At 44.3% G+C, this 14,164-nt stretch overlaps 1 protein-coding gene across 1 annotated transcript in view; it reads right to left on the reverse strand.

The window, feature by feature from the left end:
- MYO10 (myosin X) overlaps positions 1-14,164 on the reverse strand; it is a 233,817-nt gene that overhangs the window by 133,378 nt on the left and 86,275 nt on the right. Inside the window, exon 3 of the mRNA XM_024209996.1 lies at positions 1,045-1,203. Coding sequence (XP_024065764.1) covers positions 1,045-1,203 — 159 coding nt within the window. The remainder of the gene's footprint in view (positions 1-1,044; positions 1,204-14,164) is intronic.

The raw sequence follows: 14,164 nt of genomic DNA on the forward strand, positions 1-14,164 counted from the left end.
CATAAAACATATTAAAAAAAGACAAGCTCAAAATTTAAGATTATCAGCACTGACTATTCTTTTGGCAGCGACATGTAACGGAACAAAAACAGGTTTGTGCCCTTTTGTGTTTCTTTATGGTGGATAATCAAATTCCCTAAAGGTGATGGTTGTTTGGATTTTAAATATGTGTTTACTTAAATTCAGCCTATTTGTTTACAAGAGATGGACCTTGGCAGAAAATAACGTTATTCTGGCTAGTCCAAGAAATTGGAAAGAAAATTTAGGCTAAATTACTGCATGTCAAATTATTTTATTGCACTTTATTACAAAATGAAAAATAAGTATAAAAAAAGCCTGTTGGGATCAACATTGGTGCTAAAAAATAAAATTTAAACTCTATTAGCCACAGAAGTGGGCAATATAAAGTCAAGAAAAATAAAACTCCATGTAGACTAATGGTCTGATTTTCAGAGGCTCTGAGCACCCAGCTGCTTCCACTGATGTAAGTTCCTAAACCTGACCAATTTCTATGGCATGGGCTCGCCACCTGTGGGATCATGATAACCACCCTGTCCTACCCATATTGAAGAATGGGAGAAGGGTCTCAGCTAGATTCTGGCCAGATGGGATCCCCAGAGGGGGACTCAATATGGAAAAGGTTGAGAAGCATGTTCTATTGTGTCCTCTCAGACAATCTTCTCACAACTTAATCTGTTGCAGTATATTTAAAAAAAAAAAAAAAAAACAGCATCTTTGCTCTCCTGACCTGTCCCAACATATTTTAATGAATAAAAAAGGAAGACCTTAAAAATCAGTATCATGTCTGATTTTCATAGACATCAAAGATTCCACTGCACTTTTCTCATCAGCCCTTGACCAAACTTTCCCTTCATTTTTTTCTGGTGGAAAGTCAGCCTCCAACACATAGATGGATTCATTTCAGTCCTATGCATGTATATAGTTTGAAGAACTTAGGGGATGGGAGGTGCTAGATAAGTGTAAAATATTGCTGTTACATGCAGGAAAACATTCTTCATAGTTTTTGTTTCAGAAGATACTTACATAGATTTTATTTTGCTGATATCGCTGGAATAAGTTGTGCATGATGGAGCCCTCATGGAGGTCTACGAGTGCTGCCATGTCTTCCACACTCTCCACACTTGTTTGATGCATAGCTGTTACTTTTTGGTGCGTGATTGTACTCTGTTTGTAAGTGAATACCTGAAGGAGGAAAAACAGGCGGTGCATTAAAGTATCATGGCTATACAAGAAGTATTGTTCAAGCTGATAAACTGGACAGAGGGTCAAAACAAAGCACCTGCACCACGTCAGTCCAATTTATACCTATTTTGAGGACTTATGGGAGACATAAGCCTTGTAAACCTGCACAGGAAAAGACTATTCCTGAGGTTACTAATAACTACATAATGAGTAGTCAGAGGACTGTAGTTCAGTTTGGGGTGAATAGAGTCCCACCACTGCATACTGCACTATTTAGGACTTCATTTACCAGGACAAATTTCTCCCTAAAGTAATCCACTGATTTCAATGAAATTACACTGGGAAAGAAACATGTTTTGCAGTAACAAGTGTCAGAAATAAAAAAAGTATTGATTCAATCATGGCTAGCAAAGTAAACATTTATGGGCTTGGTCCAACGCTCATTTAAATCTTTCCATTGTACTCTACGATCAGGATCAATGACATGTTAGGTCATTAATCCAACATTAATGTGCAGGTTAAGTACCATGTGGTACAGCCTTTCAAGAGCAGGTGTCAGACTGTGATGAAAATGCATTGGACAAAACACAATTAGAGTATTTACTCATTAAATGAGTTCATGCATTTTCCATACAGTTGTTCTAAAGATCTGCTTGGAAGATATTTACATACAGAATCCAAGTAAATCACCTTGTATGGGTTCTTGTGACAAAATCATTACCGAGGATATCTAATATCTTTGGAATTCAGTTTCCTGTTTCTTTTTTAATTCACATTCCTGGCAGCTAACCTCTACATGCACTGAATATATCATAAAAATAATTTCTGTAGGAGTTGCTTTTTTATTTGAATAGCCAACCCTACTTGGCAATCTTATTCACTGGTAACGTAATCACCCTTAAAAACTGAGAAATCCAAACACTGGGGTAATGCAGAGATTTTAATAATGTGGTACATGAAAAAATCTTTCAAAGCCTTCTGAAATAATATTTATAAAGCTTTCTTCCGACTTAAGGATTGTGATAACTGGCAGTCTAACTAGTTGTGAACATTTCAGAGTTGCTTATGTGGGCTACGAATTGTATGTTACTGGAGATTGGAACAATACGGTGCAAGATGCCAAGTCTTCTCAGGAAAAGAAAAAACTTCTAAAACCTAAATATTTTCAGAGAAAAACACTGAACATATTTCTTGTAATGAGGAACTGACCAGGTGCAGTAATGTTCAGAATTATAGGAAGCGACTCTGTAAAAATAGAGGCCTGCCACTACTAGACATAGCAAAACAAACAGTGAAAACCATGTCATTGCTACAACAGAAACAGAGGGAGGAGGGAGACCAAGATCAGTTACAGACTGAACGGAAGGCAGAAACAGTTTGTAACGCTGAAGAAATTCAGTATTCAGGATCATTATCAGAATAATAGGCCTTCTGGGAAGCCAGTTAAAAACCACGTGGATGGAATGCAGGTTTGTGGCAGAAAGTATGAGAACCATCACTAGCTATTATTCATATTGGAACAAATAGTGTGGAAGAGAAGGAAGAATTCAGAAAACTTTACAATTCTAACAAGAGTGGCAGACTTTCAAAACCTCTCAGTACTGCAGGCACATTCACAAAGACCCAGGCTGATCCAGAAGATGCATGGTTAACTGAGGGCAAATGAAGATTCAACTTCTGGAGGCCCTGGACAGTGTTCTGCAGGGACAACTGTTGGATATAGAAGACAAGAAAAGCACTTGATCAGGGAAGACTGAAGTTGTTTGGTACCGCTAAATAGGAGGGTAAGGGAATTAAACCAGGCAATGGTGGGTGGGAGAGAATTAGTTATCTGAACCATGAAATGGGCAGGAGGAAAGCTGGGTCAGAGAAAAGTAAATGAAGTCACAACAAATCTTTGGCCTGCAAACATTTTTAGAGTCCCTAAGACTAAATCATACAAAAGAACAGAGTCTGGAAACAGAGCCAGGCACAATTTCCTTGCCATTGCTGGGGCCTTGGGCACTGGTGCACCTCAGTCCCTCCTATTCTCTGCCTGTGGCACATAACAGTCTAGTCTCCTGTGGGCTGTAAAACTTTGGTCTAATTTTGGTTGTTGGGTTTAGTGTGCAGGCACTGGACGGTGTTGGTGGCCTGTGATATACTGGAGGTCTGACTAGATGATTTGGTGGTTCCCTCTGGCCTTAAACTCTATCACAATATCAAACAGATTAAATGTATTAATTAATTAATTAATAAATACAAGACGTATGGTGGAAAAGCAAAAGGAACAGGATAGAAGGAAGAACATCATGGGCAGGGAACAGACAAAAAGAAGAGAGGCGGAGGGGGTAGGAAATGACTGAAGAGTGATAGCATTATATGAGAGAAATGAGCAACTTGAGCAGAGGCTATCAAAGAGGAAAGAGATGAAATTAAAACAAAATGGGTTCTGTTGAGAAGGGTTAAGAAGCCAAAAAAAAAGAAAAAAGAAAAAATGTGTGTGTGAAGTCAGCTTCCTGTAGGTATGGGTCATGTAAAAGGAGCAAGCACTAGCCAAGGAAATAGACAAAATCACTTTTAAAAGGAGGAATTTATTTTTAGGGGATTTCAATTTCCTTCATATTCCTGCCTCGGAATCCAGGCAGGTCACGCAGGTGAGCAGGGAGTTCCTGAATAGTTAAGCACAAAGTAATAAATAAAGAAATGAAACAAGGGTGAAAAAAACAAAACAACCTTAAACCTTGCAAGGACTAATTAGAAGGTCACAGTGTGAGATACTGTAGCACAGGAAACCCCTCGGGGTGGGGTGACCACAACACCATGACAGGTTACAGAACCGATGCAAGCACAAGAAGAGGAAGATGAACAAGCAGATTTCTGTACTTTAAAAGATCAAACTTTGGCAGAATACAGAATCTGGCACCCTCTCTGAACTGGCAGCAGTATCAGAGGGTCACACAAAACACACAGGAAGGTTGGAACAAAATTTAAGACAGCACTAAATGAGGACTCAGCAAAAATGCTTTCCTCTCAAGATACAAATATACCAGGAAGATAATTTGTACATGCTGAATGCATAGGGAGGCTATGAATTAAATCCTAAGGAAGACAGGGTATGCAAAATAAAAGTAAGAGGTCTGAAAATTACCATGGAGGGGGGAGAGGCAGCAAAACTGGAATACAATCAGAAGATTCAATCTTGCAAGAAAATCAGTTAGAGGTTAAAATAGAAGAGAACACAGAGTGTGGAATAACTGGAAAGGAAACAAATGCTCTGAAAATACACAAGAAGAAAACAGGTCCCTCTAAAGGAGTAAAGGGCACCCCACCCGGTGAGGACAGTGACACCTAAGAAATGCTTAATGACTAGCCTGCAGAGGTAAACACACCCATAGATAAAGCAAAGATAGAGGTGACTATTGACCAGACAATAGTGAGGAGAAGGATATTTCTGAACTATGGTCAGGAGAGAACAAAGTGTGAAAGAAAAACAAGCATGAACACTCCAGGGTTCTAAAGGCATTTAGAAGGGACCTGCCAAATCCCCAGATACCATTACATTGCTAAAAACAGAGCACACACACCTGAGGACTGGAGGAAAATTGGTTTAGTGCCAAACTTGGAGAAGGGGGGAAAATATGACTGAAGGCAGGTAAATACAGGCCACTATGTTAGACTTCTCTCTCAGCTAAAAATACTGAATGTTACATGGATGAGCAGGGATCATTAGATAAATGTTAACATTAGCAAGAGGGTGACATAGGCAGAGAGGGGGAGAGGGAATGAAGAAAGGTGAGATTAAAACAGTGGATAATCTGCCCTGATTTCATCAAATCTTGCAAGAGAAGTGGGCATGAGATGGCCCCACACCTCAGCTTTCTGACTCACTTCTGTTTAGAACTCTAGCGACATAATAGATAGGATTTTCAAACATGCTCATTGTTGGCCTAACTTTACTCCCTCTGAGTCAATGGTAAAGTTCCACTGATTTCTCTTGAAAGCAGACCAACACCCAGTGCTTAATAAATAAATAAATAAATGAATGAATAAAAAATACCCACTCAAGGCTAGTACCATCTGAAGCTTTCCATTTGCCAGGCCTCCCATGAAATAACATCGCAGTTCTGGGTATGGAGGGCAAAAACTATACCCACCTTTTGGAAGTAGTACAGACAACAGGAAATGATTGAGGGGGTGGAAGCAAGGTCATACAAGGAATCATTTTGTGACCTTAATATGGTCAGCTAAGGAAAAGACAGCTAGAAAGGGGAATTCAGTAATGGTATGCAAGTACTTCAAGAGGATGTACAAAGATATGGGCATGAATGTGTTCACTCTACCACAGCAATGCTCACATTTTCCTAGGAATGACTTTCCAAATAAGCCATTCCTGTGATGCAGGGATGTTATGTACTCGGGGGGGAGGGGCAAGGGAGGGGGCACGATGCTGCCGAGACACTCTATTAAGAGGTGGTCCGCACCATGAAAAAGTTTGAGAACCCCTTTTGTTCAAGACCGAACACGAGGGCTGGGTTTGTGACATGATTAGAAGCCATGCTTTTATGAATTACATATATCCCTGGCATTTGGAATGTGCTGTTCGATTATTTTAAGCTATCATGCCTTTTTTTAAACCTACTCAAATTCATTGATGAATTATTAAAAGTTAAAAAAAGCCATGCATTTGAAGTGTAACATTACAATTAAAATCATTCAAAGGACGCTTTTTAAAGGAACATTAAAAATCTCCACTAGTTTGCCCCTCACTATTTCTTTATGTGCAGTATATCACTTTATTTTGCACAGTGATTAATCTCTAATGAAAAGAGTGAGGAATCTTTTTTCATTAATCATTACCTTTAAAAAAAAATCACTGCGTCAATTTCTCTTTAGTAACAAATCGGCCCTTAGAACCGAGAACTAATGGAAAAACATGATAGTAGCGGAATTAACTTGTAACTCAATGTATAGACACTAGGGGCCCAATCCTATGGTCCTTCCAGAGCCCAAATTTGGGATGGGCAGGGACATAGAATCAAGCTTCAAATGAAAAACTTTGAGATGTACTCTCTCTCTTCATCTATATCACCACATGATGCGGTATTAACAACCAGATCACTATTTGGAGACCTCCATCTTATCACCACCGTTTTCATGGAAAAATCTGAGGGCCTTAGGATCTGTCTCCTGCTGACATCACTGTTATTTGCATGCCATGCAAGTAGTATCCCTGCCTCCACACGCTCACTCATTCTGTCATTCTCTTTTTATTTATACTTGCTTTGAGTCAAAGTGACTCCCAGCACGGAGTGTGGGACAGGAAAAACTCACGGACTAGAAGGATCTCATATGGTTCAGATGCAGCACACCAGCAATCCCACTGGGCATGGGCAGTTACAATTTAAATGTCAACACTGTTTATGACTATTTCAGCACTGATCATTTTAGCAGAGACATCCAGCACTGAGGGTGGTGACCAAGGGAACTGGAACCTTTGTACAAGTGGAGGAGGGGGACACAAGGCCAAAATGCCCCCTTCCCTCTCTGCGGCCAGCTGCTCTGGCGGTGAGCCAGCTGCCCTCTCTTCTGGAGCTACAGCAGCCCCTGGTGGGTAAAAGATGTAATTTCAGTGCCTCCCCAGCAGAATAGATTCTGTAGGCGGGAAAAATAATCTCCGGGGAACATGAATTCTCACTGCTCCCCCTTCCAGTTCTGGTGTTGGTGACAGTGTTGAACTGAAAATCAGTTAAAGGGGGTATTAATGTGTTGGTGTAGTTTACTATCATGATGGCAGCTGGAGACTGGTATTAAGTCAGGCATAAATGTTGGCTTAATTTAGGATGCCATTGTTTTTTGGCATCGGTGTTGTGGTGTAGAAATACACTCAAGTGTTTTTATGCAGGATAAAGTACAGGAGCTGAACATTTTTCTGTACTGCCATTCTGATCTACTTAAACTGCAACTTTCTGTGTATCTGAAATGTACATCTATATTATTTTGTTGAGTACATAGGCTGCATATATGATGCTATGGGAGACCCTACTGAAATTCATATGTGCAAGAAATCAGTACCAAATTCTTTTTAGGAACTTTCATTTGAATTATGTGAATTTATACAATTAGAGGGTTATTGTAAAGTACTGTAGTTTAGATCTAAAATTCAAAGAGGTGTGGAGCAGAGAAAGTGAGTTTTACAGAAGTTATTGTTACAGAAACATTTGATAAACATTTCCCTGAAGTGTATGCAACCCAAGACCTACAGCATCTTGTTAATGCACGGAAGCCAGAAAATGAATTTAAGTATAAACAAAAGAGAAACTGACAGGCCTCCCTTTCATTGCTCAAACTGAGGCCATGTCCATATGGGAAGTTATACCAGTACAAGGTAAGGCATAAATTTAAGCTGCTATAGTTATACCTGTATAAGTCCCTAGGTAGAAACTCTTATCCTGATATGAGTGCCATTTTTTATTTAGCTTATGTTGCTTTAGAAGCAGTTTTAGCTAAAGCGGAATAAGAGTGTTTAAGAGTGTCATTATATAATGCCTGCATCTGTAACTTTCTCTCCATGCATCTGAAGAAGTGAGTTTTTTTACCCACGAAAGCTTATGCCCAAATATATCTGTTAGGGTAGGTCTACACTACAGCGGGGGTCCGACCTAAGATACGCAACTTCAACTACGTGAATACCGTAGCTGAAGTTGCGTATTTTAGGTCGGCTTACCTGGCGATGAGGACGGGGGAAAGCCGACCGCTGCCGCGCTGCCGCCGACTCCGCTGCCGCCTCTTGCCGAGGTGGATTTCCGGAGTCGACGGCAGAGCGATCAGGGATCGATTTTACCGCGTCTTCACTAGACGCGGTAAGTCGATCCCCGATAGACCGATTGCTACCCGTCGGATCGGCGGGTAGTGAAGACATACCCTTAGTCTTTAAAACAACAAGGAGTCAGTCCGGTGGCACCTTAGTGTCTACACAGGCAGTTATACTGGTATAATTATAGTGGTTTAACTTCCTATGTGGATGAGCCCTGAGTGGTGTGCAAAAAGTGAACAAGAAGCATAACTGACAATTAAATTATAAAATTGTTTATTAAATTTATCTCTATTTAAAGAAAACACAGGTAATGTCTGTATTGTTTTATAAAGTTCTGGATTTTAACTGGACAACATCCTTCAAATTTCAGCCTTAGTACTGCTAATTTGAGAGAGAGAATAATATCATTACATTTTTTGTAGGGAAATTCCAGTAAATTGCTTACAGCCAGAACATCCGCTTTAAAATAACTTTACGCATTCTCTGCTGTTGGTCTGTATGGAGGGTAATCATTCATGTTTCCCCTCTGTTTAGAAGTTAAAAGACCTATTGTAATAAATCTTACAAAATCTTTCTAGACGTGAGTCCAAGTGGGGAACAGAGGCCATGAGCTCACATTACAAGCTGTGGAATGCAACATCCCAGGGAGAAAAATTTAAGTTACCAGAAGTCCTTCAAGGACCCAAAGATTAAAAAAAATTGTTTTGTAGCTCTTATCTTTTCTAGTTATATCAAATAGAATGTAAATACTTAAAATGTGGGATGAAGAGGAGTGCTTAGAAATCCAAACAATTTAACACAGAAGGGAAGCAGCAAACTGCAAGTGCAGAATTTAAAATTTCTGTAGAGTTTGTGTCAATAAGATTACACACCACTGTAACACTGTGGTTTGATTCTTTATCCTCCCCTCCTTATTTTCCCCCTCACACTGGAAACCTGACCTTCAACTTCCATTCTATTAACATTTATTTTACCATATGGGACAATATGATCCTCAGGTAACACAGTCTACTAGAGCCCAAGACTTGTTTTTCTTTAACAAATGCTGTTGTAATCCATAATTTAATTTCTTTTGAGATCAACTGCAAAATGGAGTTCTTCTTCTTCGAGTGATTGCTCATATCCATTCCAATTAGGTGTGCGCGCGCCACGTGCACAGTCATCAGAAAGTATTTCCCCTGGCAGCACCCATCAGGTGGCTGTGAAGCCCCCTGGAATGGTGCCTCCATAGCGCTCTATAGATGACCCTGCTGACACGGCACCTCCTCAGTTCCTTCTTACCGCCAGTGACAGTCGGTCGTTGGAACTGTGGCACCTTGCTCAGCAAGCTCTCCACGTTTCCCTAGCTCTATTTACTTTAGTGTTTGTTTTCCTTAGTTAGTTTAGTTATTAGTTAGTGTAGTGTTAATAGTTAGCTGTCAGGAGTGGGGGGTTCCCCCTTTAACCCGACCACGCTCTCTCTGGGGACTCAGGGCATGCCTAAGTCCCAGGGGTTCAAACCCTGCAAGTCCTGCAACAAGCCTATGCCAACGGGCGACGACGCTTGCTTAAAGTGTTTGGGGGAAACACATCAGGCGGATAAGTGCAGGATTTGCAAAGGGTTTCGCCCAAGAACGAAGAAGGAGCAGGACTTTAGGCTGAAGCAGCTTCTCATGGAGGCAGCACTTAGACCGCAACCAGCATCGGCGCGGCAGGACCCGGCACCAAGTGCATCAGTGCATAATGCCCCGGCAGCAGTGGAGATGGCACCGTGGAAGGACTCTGGATGAAAGGGGGCCGTAGAGTCTGGTGCAATTGGACTCACTGTGTCAAGTGGTGGAGGAGGTACAACTGCCTTCCACCCCAGACATATTGGAAGCCGCGAGAGCCTCATAGACATGATGGCACCGCGGTCTTCATGCCAAGCCCCCGATGCCACAGCGTGTGGTACCATCCCGCGGAAAGCCTGCAATGCTCTGCCCCTCGGCACCATCAGGGACAAGATACCGCTTGGAGTCCCTGCACCAATCAGACTCACGGCATCAATCAGACTCGTGACAACCTGCACTTAGAAGTGCCTGTACCAGAGCACATACTCGAGTCCCTCCAATGGTGGCTCGACCCTCGGATGGTGTGCGAAGGAGTCCCCTTCCACAGCCCCGAGTCCTCCTTCTCCCTGGTAACGGATGCGTCATCTCTGGGTTGGGGTGCACATTTGGGAGATTTACAAACGCAGGGCCTATGGTCTCAGGACGAGCTCTCCCTTCATATCAACAACAACGAGCTCAGGGCTGTACGCCTAGCATGCCAAACTTTTTGGGCCCGGCTGCAAGGCCAGTGCATGGCAGTGAGGAGGGCCAACACCACTGTCATGTTTTACATCAATAAGCAGGGTGGAGCCCGTTTTTCCCCCTTGTGTCGAGAAGCCCTCAAGCTGTGGGAGTTCTGCATAGTCCACTCCATTCACCTGGAAGCGTCCTATCTCCCAGGGGCTCAGAACGACCTGGCAGACCATCTCAGCAGATTGTTCCGCAATCTCGAGTGGTCCGTCCGTCCAAATGTCATACACTCCATCCTCCAAAGGTGGGGGTTTCCCCAGGTCAAACTGTTTGCCACCCGCAGCAACAGGAAGTGCCCGATGTTTTCCTCCTTTCAGAATCACAGCCCAGGCTCGGTCATGGGCACGTTTCTACTACGCTGGGGAGGCCGCCTGTTGTACGCCTTTCCCCCATTCCCTCTGGTGCACAAGGTTCTTCTCCAGGTCCGCAGGGACAGAGCGGAGGTAATCCTGGTGGCCCTCGCATGGCCTCGACAACACTGGTACACTATGCTCTTGGAACTGTCAGGGGACGCCCCGATTGCGTTGCCACATCACCCCAACCTGATCACTCAGGACCACGGTCGCCTGCTCCACCCAGACCTCAAGTCTCTCCATCTCATGGCCTGGAAGCTTCATGGTTAAACCCCATGGAACTTCTATGCTTGGAACCTGTAAGGGAGGTCCTACTTGGCAGCAGAAAACCATCCACCAGGGCCACTTATCTAGCTAAGTGGAAAAGGTTAACTTGCTGGTGTGCGCAGCATCACACACCTCCAATCCAGGTGCGTATACCACTCATCCTAGAGTACCTCCTATACCAGGGATAGGCAACCTCTGGCACGTGGCCCGCCAGGGTAAGCACCCTAGCGGGCTGGGCTGGTTTGTTTACGTGCCGCGTCCACAGGTTCGGCCGATCGCAGCTTCTACTGCCTGCGGTTCGCCACTCCAGGCCAATGGGGGCGGTGGGAAGCGGCGGCCGGCACATCCCTCTGCCCACGCCAGTGGGAGCCGCGATTGGCTGTACCTGCGCACGCAGCAGGTAAACAAACCGGCCCGGCCCACCAGGGTGCTTACTCTGGTGAGTCGCGTGCCAAAGGTTGCCAATCTCTGTCCTATACCTAAAACAACAAGGCCTGGCAGGACCATCCATCAAGGTACACCTCGCTGCTATTTCAGCCTTCCAGCCAGAGTATCTGGATGCTCCATATTTGCCAACCCCGTGGTGGGACGTTTTCTCAAGGGCCTGGAACGCCTCCATCCCCAGATTAGACAGCCAGTTCCTGCGTGGGACCTTAACTTGGTCCTCTCCAAACTAATGGGGCCCCCATTTAAACCGCTAGCAACTTGCTCCCTCCTCTATCTATCATACAAGATAGCTTTTCTGGTGGCCATTACCTCAGCACGCAGGGTGTCTGAGTTGAAGGCCCTCACCTCTGACCCACCTTACACAGTCTTCCACAAGGATAAGGTGCAACTTCAGCCTCACCGGGCCTCTCTTCCTAAGGTTGCGTCACATTTTCACACGAGTCAAGACATATACCTGCCCATTTTCTTTCCTAAGCCCCATGCCAGCAACTGCGAGCCGAGGCTGCACTCTCCGGATGTTCGGCGGGCACCAGCCTTCTACACTGAATGCACTAAGCCGTTCAGAAAGTTGAACCAGCTATGCGTAGCAGTGGCTAACTGGATGAAAGGACTCCTGGTATCATCACAAAGAATATCTTCCTGGATCACGTCCTGCATCCGCATGTGCTATGAGTTAGCCAAAATCCCAGCTCCGGCACTTACGGCACACTCCACAAGGACACAGACCTCATCGGCGGCATTTCTGGCCCAAGTCCCGATCCAAGAAATCTGCAGGGCTGCGACATGGTCCTCGGTGCATACGTTCACCTCTCATTACGCCATCGTCCAACATGCCAGAGATGATGCAGCTTTCGGCAGAGCAGTGCTCCAATCAGCAATTCCATAACTCCGACCCCACCGCCCAGTAAGGCTTGGGAGTCACCTAATTGGAATCGATATGAGCAATCACTCGAAGAACAGTTATTCACCTTCTCATAACTGTTGTTCTTCAAGATGTGTTGCTCATTCCAAACCCACCCGCCTTCCCCTCTGTCGGAGTAGCCGGCAAGAAGGAACTGAGGAGGCACCAGATTGGCAGGATCATATATAGAGCACTATGGAGGGGCCACTCCAGGGGGCTCCACAGCCGACCCAACAGGTGCTGCTAGGGGGAAAGCTTTCCAACAACTGTGGATGTGGCGTGCACACACCTAATTGGAATGGATATGAGCAACACATCTCGAAGAACAACAGTTACAAGAAGGTGAGTAAACATTCTTTTTCTACCTCCATTTTCTCCAGTCACTCTTTCTGCTGAAGGCAACCAACAAGCACTGTTTGGTTAGCAAGAAAAGGATATTTCTTCCACCTAAATGGGCCTCTGCACCATTGTGATTGACATTGGTCTTTGCCCCAATAAGTGCGGTAATGTGCATGTATCACCTGGAACTCATCTGTTTTTTCCAGCAAGTTTTGTCACATTGCTGCCTTGCTCCCTGTTTTGTCCTTGCCTTTGATGATCGCTCCCTCCACCAGCTTCAGGATTTCAAAACTCTTCCTCTTTATCTGCCCTGGGTAGCCTCCTCCCATCCCAGCTACCAGCTCCTCCTTACCACCTCTAACTGTCTCCTCATACAAGCCCAGATGCCAGCTTCTCTCAGCACTGGGTCTGGCAACTTCCCCAAGAAATACCCACTCAACCCCTGCCAGCTCCTCTTGATCCCCTTTGGTAACTCCACTTATAGTTTCAGTGTTCCCTCCAGGGAGGGAAAGCAATGGATGACAAGGAGTGGATTCCACTTTCCAGACTTGGGTTTTCTGGTTCATTAACACCGGAGACTGCCTATCAGTCACTTCAGACACTCACAGAAAAGTTATCTAATCTTCCCCTGCTCCAGCCATAACACTGCTACTAAAATCTTTTGCCCCTCTTCTGTTACCAAGGTGTCATCGCCAGGCAGATACTCTACTGACTGACTACCTTGGCCTTCAAGGCTCTGCTCAGTTCTCACCTATATCCCTACTCTCATTTCCTCCTACGCCTACCATGGTCTAAGCTGCTCCCAAGTTTCCCTCCTGGGCACCCCTTTTGGATTCTTCTCAGACTCATCATTGTGCCTTCTTCCTAGCCACTTCCCAGTGCTCTAAATGATCACCCTCTCTCTGTTCACACTCCTTCATACATGCTGCCTCTCACATAGCCTTCCAAAGACAATCCACCAACACAAAAACAATGGGTTCAGAGAAGAAAAGAAAAAAAACCCTACAATGCTTTGAGTTCAGGCCATCCTCTGGTTATCTGCTATATTACATGGGCAAATCCACCACCAATGAATGAATTTTTTCAATTAAATAATTTAGCCTTATGTTTTGACTGTCTATTTCAGGCTGAAAGATCCTTGGGTGGGAATGTGTTCTCCTCAACTGTGCTGATTATATAAAGCCTAGACTGAGACATTGCTACTGTACCTAAGTAAAGGAGGTACAGAGCTACATTGCTCCAAAAATGAAACCCTGAGAAGCAATTAGGACTCAGAGTCACAATTTTTCCAGTGGTTTCCCCCCTTATTTCTGGGGAGAGGAAATACTTTGGTACAGCCCTTTACATCAGAATCCCTTCTCTTGCATCCACCCAGCTCCACTGACGGGTATACTGGGGATGGATGAAGCCAGTGGCTCTGCCCACACCCTGAGCCCACCCTACCCACTGACTCTCCCCATAATGCTCAGAGTGGTGATCTGGGCTGAGGGGAAGGAGCTGGAGCACTCAGACCTATTGTCTGGTGCACCAAAGGACAAGT

This window comes from Terrapene carolina, unplaced genomic scaffold (genome assembly GCF_002925995.2).
Source record: "Terrapene carolina triunguis isolate 2854851 unplaced genomic scaffold, T_m_triunguis-2.0 Scaffold48, whole genome shotgun sequence".
NCBI lineage: Eukaryota > Metazoa > Chordata > Testudines > Emydidae > Terrapene > Terrapene triunguis.